The sequence below is a fragment of the Mus musculus genome, chromosome 5, assembly GCF_000001635.26.
Source record: "Mus musculus strain C57BL/6J chromosome 5, GRCm38.p6 C57BL/6J".
NCBI lineage: Eukaryota > Metazoa > Chordata > Mammalia > Rodentia > Muridae > Mus > Mus musculus.
The window spans coordinates 96,571,452-96,586,057 of NC_000071.6; the positions used below are offsets into that span (position 1 = coordinate 96,571,452).

The window sequence follows — 14,606 nt, forward strand, 5'->3', positions numbered from 1 at the left end:
ATCCAGAGTGGAAACGTAGAAATGTTAGAGAGCTCCAAGATCATTTACCAGAGCTTTCCAGTTCTCCACCCAAGGAACCAATGATCCAGACAGATTTATTGTCTTGGGCCATGTTGCACAGACAATTGCTAATGGAGCTTATGATTTACAAGTTATGAGGGCGTCCAGAAAGAGTTAAGATGCACTTCAGAAATTTTGTTAATTTGAAGAGATCTTAGCTAGGAAATCTTGGCTTGGTTGAGGTCAGATACTACTGCCTCCCTTAGTCTCTGGTTTGTAAAGTTACTAACCTGTTCACAAATGTGTAGGTTTATGCTTTGGTTGTGAGTATTTAACCCGTCCTCTCAGAAGGCCATGGCAAGGATTAAGCATGTGAACATTGTTCAATGCTTTGTTTTATAGCATCTAGGCTACAGATGAGTCTTTTTGTTTTTGTTTTTGTTTTTGTTTTGTTTGTTGTTGTTGTTGTTGTTGTTTTTCGAGACAGGGTTTCTCTGTATAGCCCTAGCTGTCCTGGAACTCACTTTGTAGACCAGGCTGACCTCAAACTCAGAAATCTGCCTGCCTCTGCCTCCCAAGTGCTGGGATTAAAGGTGTGCACCACCATGCCCGGCTACAGATGAGTCTTATTAAGGCTTAGTTACTTTCATTGATATTGCTTTCATTATTTTTTGTTTCTTGGTTTAAAGTCTTCATTCTTTTTTTAATGTTGTTGAGCTATATTTTAAAAAAAATAAGTTGGGTAGTGAAGATAGTGAGAATGAGTAGGTAAGTAGAGAAGACCAAGATTTTTGAGCCAGACTGCCTGGTTTCAAATGCCAGTTTCTGGTTGTCTGATGGTTTTTGACAAGTTATTTGATCTCTGGAGCTGCTTTCTCATTTGTAAAAACCATACCTACTTGTTTGATTTGGGTTTTACTGCTGTGAACAGACACCATGACCAAAGCAAGTCTTAGAAAGGTCAACATTTAATTGGGGCTGGCTTACAGATGAGAGGCTCAGTCCATTATCATCAAGGCAGGAGCATGGCACCATGCAGACAGGCATGGTGCAGGAGGAGCTGAGAGCTCTACGCCTTTATTTGAAGGCTACTAGCAGAATACTGACTTCCAGGCAGCTAGGATGAGGGTCTTCAAGCCCACACCCACAGCGACACACCTATCCCAACAGGACCATACTTTCTAATCCTGCTACCCCCTGGGCCCAGCATATAAAAACCATCATACTGCTCTATAGGGTTGTTGTGCACTTAAAGCATTTATGTTTGTAAAGGCATTGCACAGTGCCTACTCTGAACATCTTAGCTCTGAAAATGAAGGCTGTGAATTTCTTGCCCTTTTCTTGTATTGTTTGTGACCCTAGAGCCTCAGGACTGGTGTCTGTGTGAGAGAGTCAGCCTTGGAGTGATCCATTCCATCTAACCTGCCATCTTTTCTTTCTCCCCCTTGTCTGTGGCCAGCCTGTCAGCCCCAGTGCTCCACATGCACCAATGGCCTGGAGTGTTCATCTTGCCTGCCTCCCCTGCTGATGCAGCAGGGACAGTGTGTGTCCACCTGTGGGGATGGTTTCTACCAAGATCACCATTCATGTGCAGGTGAGCACTAACTGGGCTCCAGCTGGGTGTGCTACAGAGAAAGCTGCCATAGCCCCTATCCAGGCATAAACTGGAGGTTTCCAGGAGCTGTGATGAAGCTACTCAAATAGGTGTGCTATGGTTTGACTGCGGTTTGTCCCCTGCCTTAATTAGGGTTTTCTATTGATGTAATAAAACAACATAACCAAAAGCAACTTGGGAAGGGAAGGGTACGTTTTATCTTACATGCTGACCTCACAGTCCATCATCACAGGGAGTCAGGTAGGAACCAGGAAGCAGGGTCTGAAGCAGAGGCTGTGGAGGGAAGGATGCCCAGGCTGCTTGTTTCTCAGCCTCTTCTGTAGGTGGCTCACTCCTTTAAGATCTAGTCCAGATTCCTAATATTGTACTTGCTTCCAGAGGGACAAGTAGTCACACCATAATTTCATTTGTTTATGCCTTACCAATTTTGAAATAGTGATTGGAATCATAAGTGTAAGTTAGAGATGTACAAAGATTTTGATGTAGTTAAATTTGGGTTACTTACTCATGTATTTTTGAGACAAGATCTCACTATTTAGCTCCAACTGCCTCATGATTTCCTTCTTCCCTCCTTAGCCTCCTGGACAGTCCTTGAAGGGCCAGTGCTTGGTAAACATCTCAGCCATAAAAGATCGGGAGAGAAAAAAAAGCAGAAACCAAAAATCATAACCTCTAGTGTTTACAGCTTATCATTTTCTGTTCACCGTTACCTTAGAACAGACTCAAAGTGGGCAGGTGTAAACACCTTCACACATGTCAAATGACTGGGCAATTTAGGGCAATAGGTGGAATTTTGATTTGATGAAATGATTTAATTTATTTCTTTTCTTTCTTCTGTTAAATCAAAGAGACCTCCTGCTAGCATTTCTATTGACCCATTTTCCCTAGAGGAAAGTTAAATTCCCTTAGCTTACGTTCCTCCCTCTGTCCTACCACACCGCCAAACAAACACACACAAACACAGATGCATGCTTATTCACCCATACACAAATATATAGCCAAACACAGACACACATTCATAAACACACACAAGCAAACACAGATGCACAGTCATTCATACACACACACACACACACACACACACAGACAGACACATACACACACACACACAGCAGACACAGCCAAACACAGATGCACACTTATTCACCCATACACACAACCAAGCACAGTTACACATTTCTACACACACACACACAAACACAGATGCAACACACTCATTCACCCATACACATACTCACAGCCAAACACAGATACACATACATACACATACAGAGGCAAACACAGATGCACACTCATTCTCTCTCTCTCTCTCTCTCTCTCTCTCTCTCTCTCTCTCTCACACACACACACACACACACACACACACACACACACACAGATACACACTCATTCACCCATACACATACTCATAATCAAACACCGATACACATTCACACACACACAGCCAAACACAGATACCCACTCATTCACACACACACACACACACACACACACACACACACACACACACACACACACACAGAGCCAAACACAGATACACACTCATTCACACACACATACACAACCAAACAGATGCACACTTATTCATATACACATCATTTTCCCTGCTTCCTTTTGGTCATTTTCCCATCTCTTGCTCAGTGTTTTAATTGGTGGCACTAATACTGGTTTGGGGCATTTTGAAGTGGGTAATGTTTCACTTGATTACTGGTTTACATAACCGCCTGCTTCACATTCCATCCACAAACCCTCCTGCAAACGCCCATAGTAGAAAGTTGCTGGGAAAATTTGTTCGTGCTCCCTCCAGGGAATTAAACCAATTTGCTTTAGTTCAGGCTCGTTGCATTTTTATGCATAAAATAAGGAAGTAGGAAAAAAAGAAACAGAGCAAGAGGAGAGAAAGAAGGGGAGGGTGTGATCTTAAAAACTAAAGGTAGATTTGTGATCAGGTTTCACGTTCTATCTTGGCACTGAGACTACACAAGTCATCTTCACAATTAAGCTTTCTTGGCATTGGACTGACTCTCTCTCTCTCTCTCTCTCTCTCTCTCTCTCTCCTGCAGTATTTACACTTGTAACATTAATGTTGGCTTTTCACCATTGACCTTGCTTGGCCATCATCCAACCCATGTTCTTCCAATATGTGCTAAACTTTTCAAAAGAAGCCTTCCATTTTATAGTGCCGAGTCTTCCTGGAATGATTTCTCTTGGCAGTCATTTATGGTATGACTGGGGTAATTCTCCACTTTATTGACCCATCAAAACCAAAAGAAAGTGAGCATTCCACCAAGGAAACTAATTAATAGAAATATCCCTATTAATATTCATGCTCACTATGTTATATATAGGAAGAATAAAAAAAAAAGGGGACGAAGGCAAGTAGCTCATGTATATGACTCTTCACAAAAGACCATGAGCAGGTAAATGAGACAGTGGAAAAGGTCCCGAGTCCTGTCAGGGAATCTCCTCCACTGGTCTTCCATCCTTTCCCCTTCCTTGGGAGGTCAGTGATATGTACAATGTGCCTTCTACACATGTGGGCATGTGTCAATATTGTTCTATTTCAGATCTGATTAAGGGAAAATCATGCTGTAATTGTGGCTGACAGATTGCCTCACATTTGCTGTCTCAGATTCATTTCCTTGCTTTCTCTGGTTTTGGAGTTTGATGATTGACACACTGAACCTTGGTCAGCATTACTCAGTTTGTATAGTAAGCTAAATTGAAGACCAGTAATGTATTGCTTGTCTCTTTTGCCCCCCAGGAAGAGCCATGGAGGAATAACGGCCAGGGCCAATCCCTGACTTTAGTTCCAAGCACATAGGTTTTTACCATAACCTTTATGTGTCCTTTGCTACCAGCCAGATCTGGTTCAGCACCAACCCCCCCCCTTCCCCCCTCCTCACACCCTTGTTGAGTTCATACACCTCAGGTCTCAGGACTGGATCTTTGCTACTTGGACTGTTATGACCCATCTCCAGGGATCAAAAGCCAATTTGTTAGTCGATTGAAGCCTGATGTGAGGCCTTATCTGTGTGTGAGTACTTTCTCACCACATGGATAAGGCCTTGCCACTCCCTGCATGCCTTTATTACCCTGACTTTCTCGTTTTCTCAGTATCAGGACCATGGTCCTGGCTTTCTTGTGTTCTTACTATCAGCATCATGGGTCCATTGCTCACCTTGGAATTCTGGTATTAAATCCAAGTCTGTATCCAGACTGAAGTCCCTGAGAACACTCCTGCTTGATTTTCACTTTTCTCTGTTAGTCATTTCTGTTTTACCCTGATAAGACCTTTTAATAATGGACACACACACACACACACACACCATAGATAGAGGACAAAAAATACCCTAAGAAACAAAGTAAAGAGACCAGCATCACTGTTGCAATTACTTTTCTATTGCTCTTGCAAAACTCCACGACGAAGGCAATCTATAAAGTGTTTAATCAACTTCATGGTTTTAGAGAGTTAGAGTTCATAATGGTGGAGCAAAGGCATGGTGGTGAGTAGCTGGAGGAGTAGCTGAGAAATCACATCTCCATCCACAAGCAGGAGCCAGATAAAACATACTGAGAATGGCTTCTGACACTTCAAAGCCAACTCCTAGTGACACACCTCTTCCAACAAGGCCACACCTTCTAATCCTTTCCAAACAGTTTCACCCACTGAGGATCCTGGAGTCCATTCAAAGCACCACTGTTACTGATCATGATTACAGTCAAACACGATAACGTTTTAAGAGGAAACAGTAGTATTTTGTCCATTTTTTTAAAATGCATGTATCAATGTTTCTTTTGTTTATTTAGAGTTTTGGATATGCAGAAAGGTCTGAGACAAAGTCGCAGGATAATGCCAACTTTGGTTTGCAGGTCTAGAGTTGGAAGAAGTAAAGTACACAGGTTATAAGCTTAGGGTCTAGAAGCAAAGACTGGGGTTTTCATTTTGGCTCTGTCACGTATATGTGCTTCAATGCCATACTTCAGTGGACTGTGGGAAACATGGAGATAGACATGCTTGCTACATCTTTGTTGTCAAAATGAGGAAGCTGAATTCACATGCCAAGATTGGAAATGGAGCCATGAGTCTTGCAAGTTCTTCATGATGTTTGGAGAGGCTATGGCTTCTGCTTCCTAAGGCTGGAATATGAGCATAAATAACTCAGCCATTTGTCTACAGTGAGCTGGCAATATAACAGCAGATAGTGGTGCTTATAGAGATACCCAAAACAAAAACAACCACGAACACAACTGCAACAGCAAGCATCTGCAAAATGTATTCTATTTGAATGCTATACAGTCTCAGATACTGAAACCCAAGGAATCGAGCAACTGGACATTTTATGGGATTGTAACTGAAGAGATTATTTTAACCTCCATTTACCACTTACTGCTATATGGCTTTGGGCAAGTCATTTCACCTTTTAGAGGCTCATTCTTCTCAGCTCTATAATGAGGATAATATTATGTACTTCAGACAATTATGATGAGGCCTGGAAGAGAATTTTGAAAAGTATAAATCTATTCTGCTTGGCACATAGTATGTGGGTGATAAAAGGCAGACATTATTGAAATCACTCTTTTATTGTTCAACCTGGGGAGATGAATAGCAAATGACTCACATGAAGAAACAGGCTGTTTTTGACATTAATGTCTGGTTAAAAATAAAATACACTCATATATGATGGATAAATAAATGTAATGCAGAGAAGTTACTCCATTTCTTACGAGTTAAAAATCTCTTTCTCATTTGCTTGGCGTGTTTGGATGATGAGATGCTAAAATTATTTGAATTTCAGTCAAAATTAGTGTATCTTTTAGAGATGATATTTAAGATAAGGAGTTCCAAATCTTACATATATGAGGTTGTCCTGAAGAAGGTTTTTAAAGACAGGCTTGAGCAGAAGGACTCCTAATGGTGATTACTTGTAGGGAGTAGGTTTAAGTAGCATAGCTAGTCACTGGGCGGGGGGGGGGGGGTAGGGGGGAGGGGGGGCACGGACTCCTTGTAGTACGGTGCAAAGCTGTAAAGACTTAATGGTTTATGGCTTCTGCTTGTGATTGTAAATGCTAGTCTCACGGTGTCCTGAGTGGACTTCTCCACAAAGAGGGTATGAACTCTTAACAAGGTAGAACTCTCTTTAGCAATTCCTGTCTAGGGCTAGGCACTATCAAGGTAGTGTCCCCAACAGCTCGTGTGACATTTGGCAGAATTGGAATACCCATGACAGTTTTGTTACTGAAAGCCCATGCTGAGACTGGAGGTCAGAGCGGTGCTGGCACACCATCGCCACCCACCTTGTACAGCTTTGTGAATCTTCTGCATCATGCTTACCATAGCTGCTGCCTATGAGTAGGGCTTTCTGCCTCACACCCTGTTCTTGACCCTCTGTCCCTTCTGCCTGTGCAACAAATGCCTGTCTAGCTTCTTCTAAGTATCGGGCACTTTGCCAGACACCAGAAGAACAATTAACCAGACAAACAACTTCCCTTCACTTAAGGACTTTTCTGCTCAATGGAAGAAGAGTATCCCCTAAACAGATAAGCCAAGGTCACTTTTGATAGTTGTCTTTATAATTATCCTCATGTGAATTCATACCCATCGGTGCCTTAAAGACAGTTTTTCAAGACATATGTGGCAGGGAAGGATTTGTTACTGAAGTAAGGCTGCATCTCATGCTTGTGGTTTTCATATAGTATTGCATAATAAGGCATTCTGGGTTACTTTTCAAGGGAAGAAAAATGTGATGTGCCATCACACGGGGGGAAAAGAGACAGGAATGTTCAGGCGTGCCTCAACAGTGGCCTACAGGTGATCTGCTTTCAATTAGCTTCTGAAATTTATGCCTTGTCAGCAATTCCTGGCTAGGTGTAGCCTCAGGAATATTACACAATCTCTATCTCACCCCCCATCTCTCTTTCTCTCTACGTTTCTTGCCTCTCAGGTCACTGAGTGCTTACTGTCTCAGAGACTTGGGTAGAAAGAAGGGAGTGTTTTAAGTCCTATCAAAGGGAAGGGAGGGTAAAAGCATTGTTCTTATAGAATGTGGGTTTCTTGAATAAAGTAAGTGAAAGGTGGCAGGTGACAGTGCAGGAGAAGCACAGAAAAGAGAAGGTACCTGGCGATGCTTTGCCTGGACCACTGCTGTGGCCAAAGACAAAGTTCACTCCATAGAGTGACATTTCACAGACCAGAGGAAGCCCTCTGCAGAGGAGAGGGAGTTTGTCTTGCAGGCAGACCCTGTTCTTTCCTCTTTCCTCTCTCTCTCTCTCTCTCTCTCTCTCTCTCTCTCTCTCTCTCTCTCTCTCTCTCTCTCTCTCTCTCTCCTTTGTTTCCTTTCGTTTCCTTCCCTTCCCTTTCCCTTTCCCTTTCCCTTTCCCTTTCCCTTTCCCTTTCCCTTTCCCTTTCCCTTTCCCTTTCCCTTTCCCTTTCCCTTTCCCTTCCCTTTCCCTTTCCCTTTCCCTTTCCCTTTCCCTTTCCCTTTCCCCTCCCCTCCCCTCCCCTCCCCTCCCTCCCTCCCTCCCTCCCTCCCTTCCTTCCTTCCTTCCTTCCTTTCCTTCTTTCTTTCTTTTTTTTTTAAAGATTATTTTATATATATGAGTATACTGTTGCCATCTTCACACACACCATAGGAAGGCATTAGATTTCATTACAGATAGTTGTGGGCCACCATGTGGTTGCTGGGAAATGAACTCAGGACCTCTGAAAGAACAGTCAATGTCCTTAACCACTAAGCCATTTCTCAAGCCTGACCCTTTTCTTTCTTACACACATGAATCCAAACTCTTTTTCAGTGATGGGTTAAAAACTAGCGACATCCTGTCTTCCTGTCCAGCTCTTGTCATCCTCAGTTATTTTAGCTCAACTACACACCATCAGTCTCTCCTCTCTGTCTCCCTCTCTGTCTCCCTCTCTCTCTCTCTCTCTCTCTCTCTCTCTCTCTCTCTCTCTCTCTCTCTCTCTCTCTCTCCCCCTTCCCATGCTGATTCTGTCCCTGTTCTGCAACTGCCCTTTATCACAGCTGAGATCTGAGCATCTGCGCTGATGCCCCCAGGGCATCTGTGAACAGGTCTCATCAAAGGCTGGGCTTTGCTCTGCGCTCCCTCTTTTGGTTTTCTATTTCTGTCGACAAGCAGTCAGTGCTGAAGAAGTCAGTATGCGCTTCATGAGCAGGGGCTAGGGGACGAGGGGTTGAAATGGGTGCTCAGCAGAGGTCTTGAGCTGGGGATGACCCTTGGTCATGATAGATGCACAGTTAAGGAACTTGGCCTAAAGGTGACTGTGTTTGCCAACCATTTGTGTTGAAGACACAGGAATGCAGGTCTAGGAGCTCGAGACAGATTGTTTTTAGGAAAGGCTGAGTCAGTAAAGGTGCTTGTCACATAAGCCTGCTGATCTGAGGTCTATCGCTAAGCGTCATGGAAAGGGGACACAAACTCATCCTCTGACTTCCATCAACACACTGTAGCATGTGCTCACCTCAAATGCTATTATTACTACGAATACTAATTATAGAATAGCATGTTCATGGGTGGATACGTGACCTTACTGACTTATGAACCATTGTAATGCCAATCTGCTTGTAAAAGAAAAAAATCCTCCCTTCATGTTTGCCTGCTTGAACTATCTATCAACAAGGAAATCCTTTCTCGGGTCCGACTCTGTCTACAGAGACACTGCTAAAAAGTCAAATGTGTTACACAGTGCCAGTAAAATTTTCAGCTATATCCCAAGCATAGTTAAAAGATTAGCTATTTACCTACTATGTGCCTTGGGGAAGCAGATTATAGCCTCTCTCCTTTAGAAATTTTTTCCCTTTAGTACCAATAGCTCTGTGTTTATTCCAAAAAATTAATTTGATAAAGGCAATAAAATGTAAATTAAGATAGAAAGTCAACAAAACCCCTAGCTCACACTCCCTTAAGCCACTACTTTTAGCATTTTGATGTCTGCCTTCATAATTTATAAGCTCATTTCTCTGTATATGTGTCTGTCTATACATGTACTAATTTATTTTTCCAAAGGAAAATCACTTGGTACATGCTACTACATTGCCCGTCTTCCCCATCTCATTTCTTAATCCCTACAACTCATGGTTTTAAAGCTATTGTCCGATTTTCTTTGTCTTGCTAGTCAGTCGTTCACTAAGCCAACCTTCTGCTGTTGAGTATTTGTTCTTAATTAACCATCATCATAAATAACAATGATATAAACAGCTTCAGTAGAAATTGTGGCACATCATTTTAATTAAACTCATAAACAGGTGATTGCTGGGTCTGAGTATGTACGATCACGATTACGCCTTTGATGCACATAGATGCGACTCGCTTTCAAACAGCAGTGTTGATATTCACTCTTCCAGAAATGCACGGGAGTGCCTCCTTGTCATGCCTTTGTTCGCACATGGTACCCCAATGCAGCTTCAACCTGCTTGTATGACTCATGCAAAATGGAAACTTAAAAAAAAATCTTATTTCTGGATCATAAGAATCAGTCTGAAAGAGTCTTCATGGCTCACTTCCGGTAACTGCGCTGGGTCAGGTTCTTTTCTTGTTTCTTTCTCTGTCCACCACTCAGTTCATTCCCTTTGTTCTACCTTATTGCTAGTCCTCTCCTTCCCATCTTCCTACTAAGTAATGATGGCATTGTTTTCCATGTCCTTGCATGCATGTTCATTTGCATGTGTGCGTGTATAAACATGCATGTAGAGACCAATAGAGAATCCTGATTGTGATCTTCAGGAACACTGTCCACGTCCTTTGAGACAGGTTCCTCATTAGCCTAGAGCTCATCAAATCGACTGTCTAAACAGAGAACCCCAGGGGTTCCGCTAGCTCTGGGATTCCCAGTACACCCCAACATGTCTACCATTTTTACTTGTATTCTGGGGATCAATGCAGACCCTCATGATTGTAAGGCAAGCACTTTGCTAACTGAGCCATTTCCCTAGCTCCAGAGTGACTGTTGTAATGTGATCTGGTGCATGTTTTGGGGTGTGTATGCTTTCATTGCTCTAGGTACATGTTACAATTCAGAAAAATTTTGGGTGGATATTTCCTTCCTTCTCTTATTTCCTCAGTAAGCAACATGTCTAAGATCCAATATGTGTTGCTTATATAAGTCTAATCCACCCTGCCTAGATAGTGCTTGTCTGTTTTGTTTGCATATCTTTAGCTATTTGTGAGGCCATAGGACTTTTCACCTGTTTGGTGTTTTTATGAACCCTGTCAAATACCTGTGCATTTTCAAAACACCTGGAAATCAGATGTTCTTATTCAGGGGTCTGCATTCGTAAGCTGGAAAGAGAGATGGGTGAAAGGTAGAAACCCAGCCTGGGAAAGATCTTAAGATTGGTGTATAAGGGTCAGATAAGTGTGATGTTGAGTTTTTAGGCAGCGAGCCTTAGACTCTTGGGAACCTGAGGGCTGAGGGAGAGATAGTAGGATAGAAAGGACCTTCTGGACATCTGAGACTCACCATGCAATTTCCTGTGGTTTTCCAAGGGGCTCTTGTTGCTTGGGGGAAGATTGCAAGAAAAGAGTGTGGAGCTTGAGGCACCTGGGAAAGGTGGGGTCCCCTTTGTACAGCAGCTGACATACACCTCAAGGCTCCATTTTTGTCCTTTCTTTCAAGAGAGCCTGCTTCTCCAGGACTCTTTCCCATCTTCTGTCTCTCAGTGAAAATTTCTTTGCTTTTGACCAGAGCAGAGACAGGAGCTGCCAGGTCTCCCTGAAGCCAGTGATCACATGAATACAGTTGGCCTCTCCAAATCTGTCATCTCATTGTATCTTGAGAATTAAATACAACACACATTATTCTCACCAAATGGGAAAGAAAATGAAGGAACTGTGAACTTGAATTTAAGATAGGAACAAATTTTTATCCAACAAGAGCTTCCTACAGGGCTAGGATATAGCTCAGTGGATGCTTAGAGAACATGAGTAAGGCCCTGACTTCCATCTCTAGCTCTGCATGGACTAAGTGTGGCAGTGCTTTACGTCTATGGGTCAGGAACTTGGGGGCCTGAAGTTCAAGGTCAGCTGACAAGGGTGTTTACATCCAGTTTGAGCTAGAGCTCTTGTCTCAAAAGAAGAAACACAATGAAAGTACAAAACAGAGGGTATCTTGTTGAAAAATACAGCCACTGGAGCTTGGGGAAGTGGCTTGTTGTAAAGATGCTCAATGTGTAGACATGAGGATTGAAATTTAAATCCCTAGCAGTCATGTAAAAAGCCAGGCATAGTTGTTCATGAGCTTATAATTCCAGATCTGTGGATGTGCGGAGAAAAACAGGGGGATGACGGTGACATCCTGGCCTTCAGCCTAGCTCCAGGTTCAGTGAAAGACCCTGTATTAAACTAATAAGGTAAAGAGTGATAGAGCAGGATACACAATGTCCTCCTCTGGTCTCCATGAGTTTGTATGGAGATATACACTCACACATGCACACACATGCACCACATACACACACACACACACACACACACACACACACACACACACACACACACACGGAGAAAAAAAACAAACCACTAGCTCCTGACAATAATCCACATCAAGGTCTTCCTAGTCCTTGTGAAATGTAACCTTGCCATAAAATGGATAAAAGACAGAGCAGGAGAACTCACTCAGTGTGTGGCACACCTGCTTAGGGATGCAGCTAGGGCTGGTGCCTTGTGGTTGCCAGTCAGAGTATTATGGTGAACTTAGAATTTGAACCTGGCTTCAATGATGATCAAAGATGGTATACAGGTTCTGACACCTTAAGAGAGGGTGGAAAAGGCCAGCCAAGGGTGATTTTCTTTCCCGGAGCAAAACTGCAGTTCCCAAGCCTGAGCCTATGAGCATCTGACCCCCTGCCTACCATCTGGAAAGGTTTGCTAGAAACAAGAAGTTGCCTGCAGGAAGGGCTTTTAACTCTCAAGGAGATCTGCAATTTATTCCTAGAGAAGCATAGGTTGAAAAGTTTCTAAAAATCTTCTACTTCTATTTTAGCAAGAACAAAAGAAGTTTTTATCTTTAGAATAGAGTTTCCTTATAAAGCTGGCAAAAAGAAGGACATTTATCCATTCTTTTCATTTTTTGAAATGAATTGTTTGACGAACCAACACATGCCCTATTATGCCCCAGAAAAGTCATGGGCCTTCCAGATAAATGATCTACTGTGTGTGAGATAAGAAGACAACTTTGCCTCGTTCACCCTTTCAAAAATTTATTACTGTAATATTCACAATATACAATTCCTACCCTCAATGATCTGAAATGCATCACTAAGCAACATCAGGCTGAAAAGTCAGCGAGCCAGTGACCTTTTCCTCTTCTTAATAACCCAAGTGGAGTACAAGCCACATGTAAACCAAGCCTGCAAGAGGAGATAGCAGGGAGTTGCATACTTTCAGTGCTGGAAATTAGGAATCAGTTGTAAATCACAGCAGGTGTGTGTCATACCAAGGAATGACAGCTCAGTGTGACACTATGCCTGGCCACCAAAGATGCAGTTCCTTTGATATGGAGAAGTGAGGAGGGCCAGCAGGGATCACTGTTACACTTAATAGTAGGTATCAGTGTATCATGTGTATTCATCATCAAAAACACACCTGAGTTTTTAGCATTTAGAAAGTAAATTTTATATCCTCAATGTTAGGGCATTTAAAAGCTCGTACCTTTGCCGTTTCTATGCAAAAGGTGGCTGGTGGCATGGTTTTCCTGTAATGAATAAAAACCTGTGTGTTCTCATTTAGCACACATTTGATGAGCGCTAGACACCAGTGTGAGCACTAGGGGCTTAAAATAACTAAAGCTCGGTCCCCACTTGGGAAGTGACTGCTCCTTGAAGGAGGAAGATAATATTGGAGTAGTTAGGACAAACTGCTGCAGGGAACTCTGCCAGTGAAATTCATCCTCCCACTGCCCTGCTGTCTTGGGTTTCTACGGCAGTGGTAAAGCACCATGACCAAATGCAGCTTGAGGAAGAATGGAGTTTATTTTGCTTATGTATCTAGTCTGAGCCCACCGAGGGAAGTCAGGGCAGCAACTCAAGGCAGGAACCTGAAGGCAGGAACTGAAGCAGAGGAGATGGAGGAAGGCTGTTTACTGGCTGACAGTCGTTGGCTTGCTCAGCTTTCTTTCTTTCTTTCTTTCTTTCTTTCTTTCTTTCTTTCTTTCTTTTTTTTTAGAAGGGGCCATTTGGCTATTCTTTTTTTTTTTATATACGTATTTTCCTCAATTACATTTCCAATGCTATTCCAAAAGTCCCCCACACCCTTCCCGCCCCCCCACTCCTCTACCCACCCATTCCCATTTTTTGGCCCTGGAGTTCCCCTGTACTGGGGCATATAAAGTTTGCAAGTCCAATGGGCCTCTCTTTCCAGTGATGGCCGACTAGGCCATCTTTTGATATATATATGCAGCTAGAGTCAAGAGCTCCGGAGTACTGGTTAGTTCATAATGTTGCACCTATCAGCTTTCTTTCTTATATATCTCAGGACTACCTATTCAGAGGTGACATTATCCCCAGTGGACTGGACTCTTCCATATCAGTTATCAATCCGTTGAAAAGAAAATCCCACCAATCAGGATACTTGCTACAAGTCTTCTATAACATGAGGGCCAAGGCCATGTGAATGCTATGCTCTGACCTGTGGGATCTTTGTACTCTTACTTTCTAAATAATCTTTCCCTTGGCACTACCCAGTGGAATTTTTGTAGTACTCCAGTGAATTCAATGGATGCAATATATCATCTATTTTTTGGTCTAGGCCTCAGGCAATGTGGCTTATGTGGGTCTAGGTAGGAAGGCCTCATAGGCCTCCACAGCACAGCATCTGGAATGTAGCAGCAGCTTCTTATGTAGGTTAGTAGAGCTACTTGACAGGCCATCTTGGAAAAGATGCTGGGCTTTGTGTTTGATGGATGTGTTAGGTAATGTCTTTGTATCAATTCAGAATGAAGAGAAAACTTCATGAAAGATGAGAGATATTTCAGGTGATG

At 42.7% G+C, this 14,606-nt stretch overlaps 1 protein-coding gene across 2 annotated transcripts in view; it reads left to right on the forward strand.

Moving 5' to 3' along the window:
* Positions 1-14,606, forward strand: part of Fras1 (Fraser extracellular matrix complex subunit 1) — a 410,957-nt gene that overhangs the window by 197,675 nt on the left and 198,676 nt on the right. For both annotated transcript variants that reach the window (XM_006534873.4, NM_175473.3), the window contains exon 14: positions 1,460-1,594. In XM_006534873.4, coding sequence (XP_006534936.1) covers positions 1,460-1,594 — 135 coding nt within the window. The remainder of the gene's footprint in view (positions 1-1,459; positions 1,595-14,606) is intronic.